The sequence below is a fragment of the Convolutriloba macropyga genome, chromosome 8, assembly GCF_964194025.1.
Source record: "Convolutriloba macropyga chromosome 8, txConMacr16.3, whole genome shotgun sequence".
NCBI classification, from domain to species: domain Eukaryota; kingdom Metazoa; phylum Xenacoelomorpha; order Acoela; family Convolutidae; genus Convolutriloba; species Convolutriloba macropyga.
The window spans coordinates 52,465,146-52,481,592 of NC_134475.1; the positions used below are offsets into that span (position 1 = coordinate 52,465,146).

Below are 16,447 nucleotides of genomic sequence, written 5' to 3' on the forward strand. Positions count from 1 at the left end.
AATGATTTATCTGCGATTAGCGGGAAACACAATATTAATGAGGAGTACTTGATTTGAGTTGTTTGTTGCAGTGGAACTATGACCCTTAGCTGGACAAAGTCTGACTTCAGAAGATTCATGCGGTAACTCCGTGTCTAGAATAACTAATATGATGTATTGTCGTTAACTAAATGAAAATACACCCACTAATATGATTGCGGTGAAAACACAAGTGGCTATGCAACCTAGGTTTTGATTTATCGATCTTTTTGTCTGACTGATTTTTGTAAAACCATTATAATTGTTGGTACTAAAGATTTGATTGGCATCGACTTCGACTGTATTATTAAACAAGTTTGTTTATTAAACTCATTAAACAAAAAAATGCATTTGCAAAAAAAACCATCAGAGCAAGAAGCTATTCCTGTACATAACTAATAGCCCATTTTTTTAACCTTTCAAGCTGTTACTAACTTTTAAAATGTGAGTGGAGACTCCACTAATGAACAGTCGACGTTCAAAATTTAGTTTAATGGATTCTTCAAATATGTTCAAATTTCAGGAAGACGAGGCTGGTGTCGAGTGGAGGTGCGAATGCTGCATCAGTGGATCTCCTCTTCATCAAGATGACCAAGAGGTGGTTCCACAATGGACCAGCTGGAAACAGTCCCGGGCTCACGTTCGACGCATTTGTTGACACCTTTATTGAACTCGCAATGAGGTACCGCTGATTTTGATGAATGCACTGCATGTTTGTTCATCACCTAAAGTTTTGCTCCTACGCTCATTTGGGCTTTCGGATATTTATATAAAGAAAATACTTTTATGGGAGTTGGCGGGCGACGTAGGGGGACTCTAACAGCTTGCATTTTGTTTATCTGGTACCTCGTGACCACAAAAAAATCGCAATCCCATTTGTTAAAATGAGCAAATTTGGAAAGAATTGATGACAACAGATGTATTACTTGTCGATGGACTGAGATGTTACAGCCCCATTAGCATCGAAGAATCTCGAATGTAACGTAATACTGTTTCGTGGTAATAGTACGAGTGTATGCCACGGTTTAAGTGTTTATACAGCAGCACGGATGATAATAGTGACGGTGACGTCTTAACAAATATAGACGTACCAAAATGTAGAATTTTCAACGAATCTGATTGGTTGAGAAATTTAAAACATTGTACATTTATGCGTTCAATTAGCCTAAATTGGTCATAGCCTAATGCTAGATTAAATTGTTTACCGCATATGGCCATGCCTCAGCGGCCCATGAGACTTGATATGAATCTATCGCAACGGAATGTGAGACCAGTATCCCCCAATTTTTCTCTTTCGGCTTATCGCAATTTATGTGCAATTTTACGGTAATTTTCACATGCAATTTTAAAACATGGAGAATTTGTTGAGCAATCAGCCAATCAGAAAACAATATTCCCATTATCTCAATTGTTATTGGCCAGTAATAAAATTTCTATATTTTGATACGTCTGCCATTTTCACTAGCGCCGAAAGTGACAAATGAATTTAATGAATCCATGGCATGTGCGTCTGGGGGCCTAAAAGCTCTCTTAGCTAGGGGGGGGGATGGATTCAATATTTCTGAAACTGACCTTTTCATATTAGCAACGCAATAAAGTGTGGGAAAATTTAACAAAGTGAAAATTGCCGTCACCCTCTCAACGGCTATTATCTTTTTAAGACAGAGGATTTATGGGTTTCTGTTTTTTTAAATAGTTCAGGGAGCGATTAATGTTTGTAAAAGTAGATTCACTGAACAAATTCGAATAGCGAGTTGTTATTTTGTTCATGCCTTTTTTCGAAACATAGCGAGAAATGTAGGTGTGAGTTTAGTGAGCATTTTTTGTTCACGTGCGGCGTTTTCAAGGTATATTTTTTTCTTAGCTAGAAATTTCTTTGTCTAAGATGATTTTAGACTACAGTTAAGATTTTCAGCTTGTTTTAATAACGTTTTAAAATTTTTTGGCAACTAAAGTGAGTTTTACGCTAATTCGAAGGTTTTTCAGCTAACTTTTTGCTTTTTAAGGAATTTTAGCAAGTTTTGGCCCTTTTCTTTTTTTTGCTTTGACCTTTTACTAAATTCAAGCCAAATGCAAACTAAATACAGGTTATTTGACACCTAGCAATTTTTTTGGTTGAACCTTGACAAAAAATTTAGAAAAAATTTTTTACAATTTTTCCTAATTTCCTACAGTTGTCTCCCTTTATTTCAAATTAAGAGATGTTTGTGTCCTAATTTCAAAATTAGAGATGTTTGTGTCCTAAAAGAAGTATCTGTCATAAATTAAGTTTTTTCGAAATATTGTTTTCTGTATGATACCAATGGGGTGACTGTTTGATTCCATTTTTTTCCTACAAACTCGTAGTAATTTTTATTGTTTAGTTTTACTTTTAAGCCCTTTTTTTAAATAAAATTTTGTTCAATCTAAGTATTATTAATAGCTGCCCTCATCTTCTCAGCCGGCTATTATAGTCCCATCGTTGCCCCCACCCCCATGCTACTGACAGAGGCAACCGCTCGCCGCTAGTTTGAGAGCAATTCGCCCGACGTTAGTCGGTAATTTTTCTCATTTACAATCTAGGCTCTGAACCATTCAATAACTTATTATTAATAGCCGCCCTCATCTTCTCAGCCGGCTATTATAGCGCTCCTATTTTTTTTTACTTTGTCGAACATTTTTTCGCTTTACCCATTTTGCCGCTTTTTCGACATTTTGTGTGAAATCTTTTTGACTTCTCTAGGCTAGTTTCCCTCTTCTGTCATTCTGCTCAAAGTCCTTTTAAACAGCAGCTGCTCAGCAAAGCAATTCAAAATGAAGACAGTCAGTATAAAAAATCAAAGTCAGAATTAGAAACGGGATAATCCCATAAAGCCCATTTTTAGATGCCCGGTACTTGAACTTTGTTCTCATAAGTTTCAGTTACTATCTATAATTCTCATTGGTATTGATACTAGACCCTGTAGCCTCTCACTGAGAGACAGGAGTATGTTGAATTACGAAATGACATCAAAATAAATTGCACTTAAAATGTTTTTATACAAAAATCAATTTTTTGTTGATATTTTCTTTTCAATCCCAATAGTTATGGGTATCAACGGCGGCTATTTTCCGGCAATCTGCCGGGTATGTTTTCATTATTCAATCTTTTTTTCGTGCTGAAACTGCCGTCAGAAACTGTTTTCCAACTTTTCTGCTATTTCAATTTCCCCCAAAATCGCCTACAAGTCGTTTTTGAACGAATATCTGAACCCCATGATCGGGGATCAGAGTTTTTGCTCTCAATGTAAAGATATTGTGAAACGTTGTTCTGGAGGGATAAAATTAAAAGATCATCGTACTAGTGCAGGAGAAAAAGGCAGAAAACTAACAAACTTGAACGTTTTGCCCCCCAAAAGAATAGTTAGATTCAGTTTGAAAGACGGAGCCAGCCAACCAAATTAGAAACTAATTCTAATGATTCGGTGACCCAAGAAATTTCAGATTAGAAATCTATTCTTTTTCCCTAAACTTCCGAAAATTGAAAACAAATAGAGGACAGCATTCCTAAAGCAAGGATGAAAGTTTTAATTGCGCTTAAACAGAGTTTGTAGCAATTATATTAGTCATGTGGTCTTGTTTATGCGGTTTTCCGCTTAACCGTTCTTTCGTTAAACTTTACTTGACTTTTCGTCCTCAAAGCGGGATAAACATGAAAACGGGTAACGCCACTAGGGCAGTAAGTTGTGTTAGAGCCTATGGCTTGCTTGACTCCATGTATGCGGTTCACCGAAACTTTTTGGAGACATAAATTCATGGTGGTGGAGTTCTTGGAGTTTGACCCCGCATTCAAAAAATGTTCGCCACCTTTTAAAAAAATTTAATTTTGTTTAGAATTAAAAATGCTATCGTTTTCACATGTATTAGTTTGAAGAGGGACAGAAGGGCTCGAACGGAAACGATTTTTTAGGGCTAAATTGTCTCAAAAAGCACATACGTTTACCGCTGGTAAACATTTCAGCGGACCGTTTGGGGGTATATCAAGCTACATTTTCTAGGCGCTACAGTGATTACGAGTACTCGAGACTGGAGAAAGTGAAACTGCTGCTAAAACACTGTATAATGGCTTTACAAATACCAGAAGATTTTCACTGGTACCCAGACACAAGTGGGGGAGATACTGGAGGAGAATCCGAGACTCAAAACAATGGTCAAATGAACAATAGTAGAAAAGGGAACAGTGAGAAAGGGATGCACAGCAATAAAGATACAGAAAAGGTGTAATTACTCTTTCTGTCAAATGCCTATGCATGTTTGATATTTAGTTCAATCTCATTAGGCTCAGCAAGCATTCATTTTGCGAAGGCAGCGATTATAGATAAAGATGCCCTAAACGAGGGTGAACTGAACAAGAATTACGGAATAGATTGATTTGGTACTATCGAGGGGTTATTTATGGGGTTGATTATGGCAGTTTTCGACAAATTACGTTTTCAATCTGATGTGAGTCGACAAACCAAAGTTAAGTTATGGCGGTCTTTTGTTGTGTCAGTTGGATGGTATAGCCGATAGCTATATTGGCCGTCTCTTTGATTTTTTAATTGCTCTCGGACGAAGGTCCAAGCAATTATGGTAAACGTGTTGATCTTTTTAATGAAAATTTTTCGCTTGACCGTTTTGCGCTTTTCTAGAACATTCTTTGACTTCTCAAGTTACTTTTTCACGCTTTAGTTCTTCATTTTTGAGTGGTCCCTATTGCTCTCACTCCGAAGTAAAGCTTGTTGCTAAAATAGAATCGATTTCAGCATAGCAAAAAAGGGCCTGATAGCTTAGTGGGCAGTGCTTCTGGTCAGGGATCAGGAGGTGCATGGTTCGAATCCTGGCGTGGTAAACTATTTTTGCACCCATAATGAAAAATGTATCTAGGCTACAGACCCTGAATTAAATTGCCTCGCCTGTCGTTCGAAAGCAATTATTCCGACATTAGTTGGTTGATATTTAATAGCCGTCTCAGCTTTTCAGCCGGCTAATATAGCGCTCCTATTTCTTTTTACTTCGTCGAATAAAAATTTTTCACTTTACCTTAGGTCACCGCTTGTTCAACATTTTGCGTGAAATCTTTTTCACCTCTGTTGGCTAGTTTCAGTCTCCTCTCATTCTGCTAAAAGTGTTTTTAGACAGCAGTAGCTCAACAAAGCAATTCAAAATGAACAAAATCAATGTCGAAAAACGAAATCAGAAATAGAAACGGGATGAACCCATGAAGCCCAATTTTAGAAGCCCGTTACTCGAACTTTGTTCTGAGTTACCATCTCTAATGCTTAGTGGTATTGATACTAGCCCCTGTTTGGTCTCATTACGAAGAAGGAGTATGTTGAGCTCCAAAATGGCCATCAAAATAGATCGTAATTTAAATTTGTTTGTACAAAAATTATTTTTTCACTAGTTTTTTTCCTCCTCAATCCCAATCTTGGTTATGGGAATCAACGGCAGCTCTTTTCTGGCAGTCTACCGGGTATGTTTAAATTTCTTCAGCAGGATTTTTATGACGACCAAAATCTGTCATGCAATTTCAACTGAATTGCGTGCGTGACATCTTTTTTCACTCTGTGTTTTTTGCTCATTCACGTGATAGTTTTTAGACAACCTTGACCTACATCACTCAGAAAATTACTTCCTCACTCATGAACTTTCTTTTTAAAAACCGCACAGCGATAGCTGGGGCAATTATTTGCCTTCTCATGGTTTTTTTTCATTTCGTCGTGGCGATTTTTGTTACAACCATATGACGTCACAGCCACTTCAAATCTGCTTTTTGTTCAATCGTTCATGCAATTTCAACTGAAGTGCGTATGTGACGTCATTTTTCGCTCTTAATGAAGCGTGTTTTTTTTGTTCATTCGCTTGATTAAATTTTCGGTTACACTTGACTCACCTCACTCTCAAAAACGACTTCCTCACTTTGAAATTGACTTTTGTTTACTTTAATTCAAAGAGCTAAGGTCAAATGAGTGTGTCACTCAAAATGAAGGTTATTTGAGAAGAGCTAATAGAGGCAGAAAAAATTTATACTGATTTTTAATCAAAGTATAACATATCAGCCTTCAATGAAAAGGCAATTTTTTTCGGTCTGTCTTTTTTACTGTTTTTTTTGAGACTGCAGATCTACTAAGCTGTTGCGGCTATTTTCTGGCAATCTGCCAGCTATGTTATATTTCTTTAATTTAATTTAAAGAGATATGGCCATGTGAGGGTAATAAATGAAGGGTATTTGGGGGCAGCTAATAGAAGCAGCACTACGTTAAACAAATTCTTAATCAAAATATAATATCTGAGCATTTGGAAAAGTTTCTTTTTGTTCTGTTTTTTAAATCTGTTTGATAATGCAGACGTACGAAGCTATTGCGGCTATTCTCTTGCAAAGTGCAAGCTATGTTTTTTTCTATTGAAAGTAGGAATTCTATTCTTGAGCAAAATTAGATAGTAAGAATGATATTTTCAAAGGCTTTATTAGCGGCATCATTTACTTAAAACGGCTATTTTTGACTTTTGGATTGCATCGGGGTTCTGTTTTTTTCAAATTGGCTATACTTTTCCTAGATGACTTTGAGATGGGATAAATTGGTAAAATCAGATTGAATTAATCTGCGGTGCTATTTCGATTTGATTTTACTAGTCTAATAAATCTACTGGACGGCATGAAACTTAATTTTTGACCGAAAGCGCTAGTGCTCGAAGTTTTCGAGTGTTGTGTTTTTCAGGTTTCCATCCGGCTTTTTGGGGTTTTTGGTTGAAGCCAGTCCAATACAGGAAACGCTTCGGTTGCTATGGGTTATGTCTTTCTCGGTGCAACTTTAACAAAATTTGTAGAGAAATTTCTAGTTGTTTGCTAATTATTATAAAAATTATTAAAATGTTTGCCGTTAACTGCTAGCATACGTAGGAATTAAATTATCCCTGCTAGCCCTTTTTAAGTAGCCGCAAGACAATAACTGCGGCTATTATTGGCCTTGGTTGTGTGCAATTGAAATTATTTAGATTGTATTGATCTGCTGTATTTTGTTCGATTTGTTCACGCTTTTTCCCGCTTTTTCACCTCAATGTGAAGTCAAATTAGAGTGGGATTCTGATCACGTTGGAGTGGTATTGGGAGTGAATAAGCGAGTAAATTTGAAGCGTGATTTTTAAATACCTTTAAAGTGGAGTGAGAAGTTGGTATTTGAACAAATTTTTGAAAAGTTTTTGAAAGCAAAATTTTTTGAGACATTTCGACTACTGTTTGCAGTGTTTCTTCTCTTGAGTGGTATTATTATGATGCATACTTTTTATTAAAAAAATTATACAAGCAGCTAATGATTTTTTTCATTTCGTTGTCGCGATTTTTGTTACAACCATATGACGTCACAGCCACTTTAAGTCTGCTTTTTGTTCATTCGTTCATGCAATTTCAACTGAAGTGCGTATGTGACGTCATTTTTCGCTCTTATTGAAGCGAGTTTTTTTGTTCATTCGCTTGATTAAATTTTTGGTCACACTTGACTCACCTCACTCAAAAACGACTTCCTCACTTTGAAATTGACTTTTATTTACTTTAATTCAAAGAGATAAGGTCAAATGATTGTGTCACTCAAAATGAAGGTTATTTGAGAGCAGCTAATAGAGGAAGAAAAAATTTATACTGATTTTTAACCAAAGTATTACATATCAGCCTTCAATGAAAAGCCAATTTTTTTCGGTCTGTCTGTTTTACTGTTTTTTTTCAGACTGCAGATCTACTAAGCTGTTGCGGCTATTTTCTGGCAATCTGCCAGCTATGTTATATTTCTTTAATTTAATTCAAAGAGATATGGCCATGTGAGGGTAATAAATGAAGGGTATTTGGGGGCAGCTAATAGAAGCAGCAAAACGTTAAACAAATTCTTAATCAAAATATAATATCTGAGCATTTGGAAAAGTTTCTTTTTGGTCCGTTTTTTAAATCTGTTTGAAAATGCAGACGTACGAAGCTATTGCGGCTATTCTTTTGCAAAGTGCAATCTATGTTTTTTTCTATTGAAAGTAGGAATTCTATTCTTGAGCAAAATTAGATAGTAAGAATGATATTTTCAAAGTCTTTATTAGCGGCATCATTTACTTAAAACGAAAACGGCTATTTTTGACTTTTGGATTGCATCGGGGTTCTGTTTTTTTCAAATAGGCTATACTTTTCCTAGATGACTTTGAAATGGGATAAATTGGTAAAATCAGATTGAATTAATCTGCGGTGCTATTTCGATTTGATTTTACTAGTCTAATAAATCTACTGGACGGCATGAAACTTAATTTTTGACCGAAAGCGCTAGTGCTCGAAGTTTTCGAGTGTTGTGTTTTTCAGGTTTCCATCCGGCTTTTTTGGGGTTTTTGGTTGAAGCCAGTCCAATACAGGAAACGCTTCGGTTGTTGTGGGTTATGTGTTTCCCGGTACAACTTTAACAAAATTTGTAGAGAAATTTCTAGTTGTTTGCTAATTATTATAAAAATTATTAACAAAATGTTAGCCGTTAACTGCTAGCATACGTAGGAATTAAATTATCCCTGCTAGCCCTTTTTAAGTAGCCGCAAGGCAATAACTGCGGCTATTATTGGCCTTGGTTGTGTGCAATTGAAATTATTTAGATTGTATTGATCTGCTGTATTTTGTTCGATTTGTTCACGCTGTTTCCCGCTTTTTCACCTCAATGTGAAGTCAAATTAGAGTTGTATTCTGATCACGTTGGAGTGGTATTGGAGTGAATAAGCGCGTAAATTTGAAGCGTGATTTTTCAAATACCTTTAAAGTGGAGTTAGAAGTTGTTATTTGAACAAATTTTTGAAAATTTTTTGAAAGCAAAATTTTTTGAGACATTTCGACTACTATTTGCAGTGTTTCTTCTCTTGAGTGGTATTATTATGATGCATGCTTTTTATTAAAATTATACAAGCAGCTAATGATTTTTTTACTTTGACTCTATTTGTTGTTATCAAATATTATTAAAAATTTGATGTTTGCCCCTTTTTAAATATTATCTTTGTTGTCTTATCACCTAGTATTTTAAATGATAGTTTGATTGTTGTTAATGAGGCATAAATCAACCTAATTCAGAATGTGTGTGATTATGGCTAAGGGTTGTCAAGTTTGACGCTTTTTGTTCTCAATATGTTTGAATTATTTTTTCAGTTTTGAAAGTATTTGTTTAATTGCTTTCAAGCAAAGCTTGTCCTCTCGGTCTTTTTCACGACCTTTTTCGCTTGACCGATCTTTTGTGTGATCCATTTGAATTTCGTCCTCAATATGGGATGAACAGGTAGCGCCCAGCGGTTCATTGTAGTTTGCATTAAGTTCTCACTAGATTAACAGAAACTATTTTGAAGACTTATACTTATGATGTGAAGGGCGGTTCGTAGAAATTGACCCTTAATTTTGCCTCTGCGATTGATAAAATTTCAGTGTCATGCAGGTTGTTTCCACCTACTTAAACACCAACATTGTTTTATATAAAAAAAACTGGTTAATTTTGACTTTCGTTAATTTAGTGACACGATTTTAACCCTACCACAGGCTGTAGTTCGAGAGGAATTCCTCTGACACTGTTCGGTTAATTTTTTGTAGCAGTTATTTTAGTCCTGTCGGTCTTTTTTATGCGATTTTTGGCTGGAACGATTTTTCGTCTGAGCCATTTGACTTTTGTTCCTCAAAAACCGGATATACAGGTAGCGCCCAGCGGGCATTAAGTTCTCTTAGAGCCTTTCAGGCCACTAGTCGCCGAGTATAAGATTAACATGAACTGTTTTGGAGACTTATACTTATGGTGTGAAGAGCGGTTCTTCGAAATTGATTCCACACCCCACCCACCCGCCGCCCCCACATCAGTCACCCAATCCATTTTTGTGCCCCCGCTGCGACCAACCTACGCCCCTTCTATTAATCTAAAGCTAGCTCCACTAAGCCGTGGATACCTACTGACGAAGCCAACCGCTCGCCGGTAATTTGAGATCAATTCGCCTGACATTAGTCGGTTATGTTTACTTTTTGTTGTCTTATCGTTTGATCTCATTAAGGAAAGGTCTCATTGGGTTGTTCAGAAATATTTTAATTTGTTTAATTGCTTCAGAGTTTTTTTTGCTCATTTTGTTTTATCTCTTAATCTCTTTAATTGCAGGTCTTGTCGATTGCTAAGGTAGCCTAAATTAATTAAAATACTTGTTTCAGTTTTAGTTTTTCTTTTCTTTGACTTTCGTTTTCAAAAGAGTTTTCTGAAATTATTATTATTAGTCTTGAGTTTTATTAATATTAGTATTTGTATGTGTTTTATTAGTATTTTTTCGTCATTTTTTGTTGCACCAGTCTAAAATGCGGGCTGGTTCAAACTGATAAATGTCTTTTGCAGGACATAAGTACTTTTTATGACCATTTTAAGAGCTATATGTTTTGGTAATCCAAACAAAAACACGCAATTTTAGCAAGCTTTTTTTAAAATTTTTGTCATGTTTTGAATTCTTTCAACTCTAGATGTCAGTGAACCTCCTCTAGGGTTTGATAATAGATTATTGCATAGCTTGTGGCAATGGAATGGTTTTTAACATTTTAGCATCACTAATTTTAACATTTTTTGACAAAACTTTCAATTTTTTTCACATTTCTTGTCATAATTTAAATTTTTCCGGACCCAGGGGCCAGAAAACTTTCTGAAGGATTTCATAATGATTTCTGAAATTTTTTCATTGGACATGGATCGGTTTTCAACTTTCTTTAATATCACAATTTTAACCAATTTTCAAGTTTTTTTTGAATTTTTTTTTTCATTTTTTAGGTTTATCCAGCCTCAAGAGCCAAGGAAATTGCTATATGATTCGATAATCGGTTACTTCATAGTTTCTTGATGTAATGGAATGTTTTTCAAGATTTAATCATCTCGATTTTTTGCGTTTTTTTGGACAAAACTTAGAATTGTTCTCAATTTCTTTCAACATTGTCATTATCCAAGTTTTTCCAGCCCCAGGGGCTAGAGAGACTCCTGAAGGGTTTGACAGTAACCTACTGATAAAGTTTTGTGGGCCATGGCATAGTTATCAACTTTTTAATGTCATAAATTTTAGCAACTTTTCGATAATACTTTTATTTTAAAATTTTTTCGAAAATTTTTGTCGTTTTTGAGGTTTATCCAGCTTCAAGAGCCGAGGAACTTCCTCTAAGTTTTAATATTGGGTTACTGCATAGTTTGTAGATCTAATGGAATGTTCTCCAATACTTCAATATCACGAATTTAAGCGGTTTTTTGAAAAAAATTATTTGCAATTTTCAAGTTTTTTTTTAATTTTTTTTTTGTTTTTTTTTCCGTCACCAGGGGTTCAGGGACCTCCTCCAAGGTTTGATCATACGCTGCGGCATAGTTTCTAGAGTTAATGAAATGGTTATCAATATTTTAATGATTCGAGATTTAGCAATTTGTTGCTAAAATTTGATTTTAATTTTTTTGAAAAACTTATCATATTCCCAAGTTTATGGATCATTATGAGCCAGTGAAACTATTTAACGCTTGAAATAGGAGAACTGGATAGTCTCCTGAGACAGTGAAATGGCTATGCAGATGTTTATCTCACAAATTTTTACAAGATTTTGTTAAAATTTGCAGTCGTTTTCAAAATTTTTGAGTTTTTGTCCTTTTCTGAGTTTAACAATCATTTTTGGCCAACGAAATTTTTAATTTCTTTCACATTGGCTACATGAGAGAACTCCAGAGACAGAAAATGGTTCTGAATTTTTTTTACTGCGAAATGTGAAACTTTCTTTTGAATATTGCTCTTTCAGTTTTTATTTGATTTAATTACAAACAAGGCTAGAAAACTAGAAGTTGCAGAGTCTAATCTCTACTTGGAAAATATTCCCAGCTCTCTCTGTCTCTGTCAGTTGGGGTTTCATTCCTTCTTTTTCTCGTTCACGTTTTATCTCTCATACACTATATATCTCTTTCTTTAACTCTTTTGTTGACGCTGAACCTCAGCTGCTGTTATGTGGCGCGATGTCATCTATTACCCTCACCTCACGCCCCTTCAATAAAACTAAAGCTAGCCTTGGTTAACCGTGGCTAGCTACTGACGAAGCCAACCGCTTGCCGGTCTTTTGAGAGCAATTCGCCCGACTTTAGTCGGTTATGTTTTATTACCTAATCTCATTAACGGCAGATTTCATTGGTTGCTATTGAAGATTAGTTGAATCTAATTATTTGCTTGAGTTCGCAGCAGTTGTTTTTAATTTTTTGAAGCCTGCTTTTCTAAAAAATTAATTTGGATTTTTCGGTCTTCACTGTGTTTGTTGTCCTCTTCTAACTTAGTCTTAAAAACAACAATAAATTCTTTTTGATTTCTGCAGGTTTCTTTTTCGTCTTCAAGATTTATCTACGAACGTATGACGTCGCAAGCACAAATCTGATTTCTCTTCAGTTGATCATGAATTTCAAATGAAATGCGTATGTGACGTCTTTTTCACTCTTTTTTGTTCATTTGCTTGATTAGGTTTTTAGTCCTACGTGACTTACCTCGCTCTCAAAATTGACTTCCTCAATCTGAACTTGACTTTTCTTTATTTCAAAGAGATTCAAAGTGAGTGTGTGTCACCCTAATTGAAGATTATTTGAGAGCAGCTAATAGAAGCAGCAGTAAATTATAAAAATTCTTGATCAAAGTCTAACATCTTTTTATGTAATAAAAAAAACAATTACTTTTTGGCCTGTTCCTTTTTATCTTTTTGAGACTGCCGATCCACAAAAACATTGCAGCTATTTTTGGCAATCTGCAGCTATGATTGGGAAATTATGCATATCTGACAGAGGTTGTGGTATGCTTATGGATGTTGCATATTCTGTATGTATGCAATGTTTAACTGTTCTCGAACGCAGTTTGAAGCAATTATTGCAGTCAATAGTGTCTGTTTACTGCTAAATTTTTGCTTGGCCTTCTCTTGGTTTTTAAATTTCGTCGAAATGATCTCTTTTACGACCAATTGCGTTCATTCCTGCATGCATTTTTAACTCAATTGCGTGCGTGACGTCATTTTTCACCCTTAGTGGAGCCGGTTGTTTCATTCATTCGCGTGATTAAGTTTTTGGTCATACCTGACTTACTTCACTCTCACAAATGACTTGCTCACTCTGAAATTGACTTTTCTTTACTTTAATTCAAAAAGATAAGGTCAAGTGAATGTTTTTTGCTCTAAGTGAAGATTATTCAAGAGCAGCTAATAGAGGCAGCAATAAGTTAAACAGATTCTTAAATCAAAATATAACATCTCAGCTTTTAATGAAAAGAAGAAGTATCTTTTTGGAACTGCCTACCTTCATAACTATGGAGGCTTTTTTGCGGCTGACAATCGTCCAGCCAAATTTTTGTCGCATAGTTTTTTTTGCGTGACCACCAAAAATGTGTGACTTTTTGTCATGAGTATGGAATAAGCTCGAGGACATAAAGTTTGTGAGCAGTTCTCTAAGAGCCTTGCTAGTCTCTGGATATAAGATTCAACGAAATTCTTGAGGAAACAAATTCGTGGTGTGAAGGGCGTTTCTTAAAGTTTGACTACCCTAACTTATCCTCCTCCCGCATTCCGTTCCCCAGCAACCTCCCAGGTTGCCTAGGTGTAAATTCACAGTATTAAAGGGAACTTTTGGTGGTTTGGATAGCCCACCCCTTTCCTCTTGCCCCGAGCACGAAGTGAAGATAGGCTCCCTATGATTATGCCAGCGACTGCCAAAGCGAACCCTTGACAGTCGTTTGACAGCAATTCGTTTGACGTTAGTCGGAAATGTTTTTGCTATGTCAAAATTCACCGTCCTTTGCTTGTTTGGTTCTCAGTTCGAGAGTCTGAGATATCTTTTTATTGAAGGTTTATAAAAATTATCATAGGTTGCATTCAGTTTCTTTATTAATTTTTGCCGAACCTTTATTATGAAGTTGTTAACACTAATTTATGAGAAAAAATTGAGTCCTCAATTTTCCTCAATTGTTGCTGAATTCGATACGTTTTTCCCTATTAGTTTTTGGATATCAGAAGAGAAGTTCTTCATGGTTCATTTTTTTGTTGTTGGCTTGTTGCTTTTTGATCCGTGGTTTTCGGTTTTAGAAATTCGTGGTTTTTTTCTCAGGACAGATGTTACTTTTTTCTCAGTTTGCAGTGCCTTCGTGTTATACCAACGTCTGCAAATTGACTTCTGACTGATCTCACTTGCGGTTTCAACTGAATTGATTCTTTAATTCCTGCAACAATTTTGCGCTATGTTTGATAAATACGAAAAGTTTGAAAGAGCAAAGTCAATTGACACGCGATAAAGCGATCAGGAACGGTCATAAATACACATAAGAGAGTTATAAAAGTTCATTAGCTCAAATGCTCATTGGTTTTAATACTAAGTTCATGAGTCTTTGTTTTGAAAACTGAATTCAATAAATTTTTTTTGATCTCAAAAACACGTTCTGACGTTTGCAGAACGCGAGCTTTATTTTAGATGTTTTTGCCATGTCCCTATCCCACAAGATAGCAGGTAGCAGAACGCTCAATTGTGGCTTATTTGCCGCAGTCTTTTGTATATACTGTAATTTGGAACTTTGTTGTTGAAGGCCTGGCGTTTTGTTTGATTTATTTACGGCTGTGTTTTCCAGTTTTGTTTCCAACCGAATTGTAGGACTAGTGTATTTTGAATGGAATAAAACGCCAATTGTTTCTGAAGTGAAATTGATTCCTAAAAGTAATTTTGCTGGTTATTTAGAAATATGTAAGAAAATTATTTTTAATTGCTCTTAAACGAAATTTGTAGCAATTATTTTAGTCCTGTTGCTCTTTTCAATGCGATTTTTCGCTTGACCGATTTTTCGTCTGACCCATTTGACTTTTCGTCCTTAAAAACGGGATAAACAGGTAGCGCCCAGCGGGAATTATTATTTTTTAAAGGCCCTTAGCCGCGTTTAGCAGTGCTTCAAAGGCTGAGTTTGGTGAAGCTACTTGGAAGGCCGTAGTTTAAGGTTAAAAGGTCATTTTTAGAAATTTATGAGCCCAAAATGTTGCAATTTTTTTTTCGTCAATTTTCGATTTTTCTTTGAAGGACCAGTCTAAAATTGAGGCTGGTGAAAGTTGATAAAAGTTTTTTTTGCAAAACATAAATATTTTTTATGACCATTTTAAGAGCTATATATTTTGGTACTCCAAACAAAAACGCGCAAATTTTTACTAATTTTTATAGGTTTTTTTGAAAATTTTCGTCGCTTTTTGAGTTTTTTCAGCCCTAGGTGTCATGGAACTTCCTCTCGGGTTTGATAGAAGGTTACGGCATAGTGTCTAGTGGTATTGGAATGATTTCAACTTTTTAACATCGATAATTTGCATTGTTAGCATTGTTATGACAATTCTAACAATGCAATCGATAGCATTGTTATGACAAAACGTGCAATTTTTTTCATTTTTTGTCATTATTCAAGTTTTGCCAGCCCTAGGGGCTAGAAAGCCTCCTTAACGGTTTGTTAATAAGATACCGAAAAGTTTTTATTGGCCGTGGAATATTTTTTTTAATTTCACAAATTTCAGCATTTTTTGTTATAATTCTTGCAATTTTTTCTTTTCAAGTTTTTGAAAATTTTTGTCCTCTTTTAGGTTTCTCCAGCCTTAAGAGCCAAGAAACCTCTTCTGGGGTTTGGTAATAGGTTAATGCATAGTTTTTATTATAATGGAACGTTGTCAAGATTTTACAATGACGACTTTTAGCAATTTTTGACATTATTCATCATCAGGGGTCAGAAAACCTGCTTTAGGTATTGAAAATAAAATACTGGAAAATTTTTATATGGAATATATGGCAATGCAGCAGCTTCCAACTTTTGATTATTACAAAGTTTTGCTTATTTAAGTGTTTTGAAATTTTTTTGTCATTTCTTTTAGGTTTCTCCAGCCTCAAGAGCCAAGATTTTAATATCATGATTTCAAGCAATTTTTAAAAATTTTTGCATTTTTTCCAAGTTTTTCCTGAATTGTTATATTTTTTATATTTTTGGTCACCATTGGCCCAGTGACTTCCTCCAAGGTTTGATAATAAGCTGCTGGAGGGTTTATAGAGTTAATTGAATGGTTATCAATCTTTTAATGACTCGAGTTTTAGCAATTTTTTGATAAATTTTATTTTTAAAATTTTTCGAAAATTTTTGTCGTGTTCCAAGTTTGTGGATCTTTATGAGCCAGTGAAACTATTTGAGGCTTGAAATAGGGATACTGGATATTCTCTTGAGACATTGAAATGTTTCTGAAGATGCTGTTATCACGAATTTTAGCAAGATTTTTAAATTTGCAAAATTTTACAAATTTCTGTATATTTTTGTCCTTTTCTGAGTTTGAAGGTCATTTCTGACCAGCAAAGTTTTTTATTTCTTGCAGATTGGTTACATGACAGAACTCCAGAGACAAAAAATGGTTCTGAAC

The 16,447-nt window shown here is 35.1% G+C and overlaps 1 protein-coding gene across 3 annotated transcripts in view; it reads left to right on the top strand.

Annotated features, from left to right (window-relative positions):
* Positions 1–16,447, top strand: part of LOC142344824 (tubulin polyglutamylase TTLL11-like) — a 60,676-nt gene that overhangs the window by 38,283 nt on the left and 5,946 nt on the right. For 2 of the 3 annotated variants that reach the window (XM_075396806.1, XM_075396807.1), the window contains 3 exons: positions 72–122; positions 542–700; positions 4,035–4,254. In XM_075396806.1, coding sequence (XP_075252921.1) covers positions 72–122; positions 542–700; positions 4,035–4,254 — 430 coding nt within the window. The remainder of the gene's footprint in view (positions 1–71; positions 123–541; positions 701–4,034; positions 4,255–16,447) is intronic. The other variant, XM_075396808.1, reaches the window with a different exon arrangement.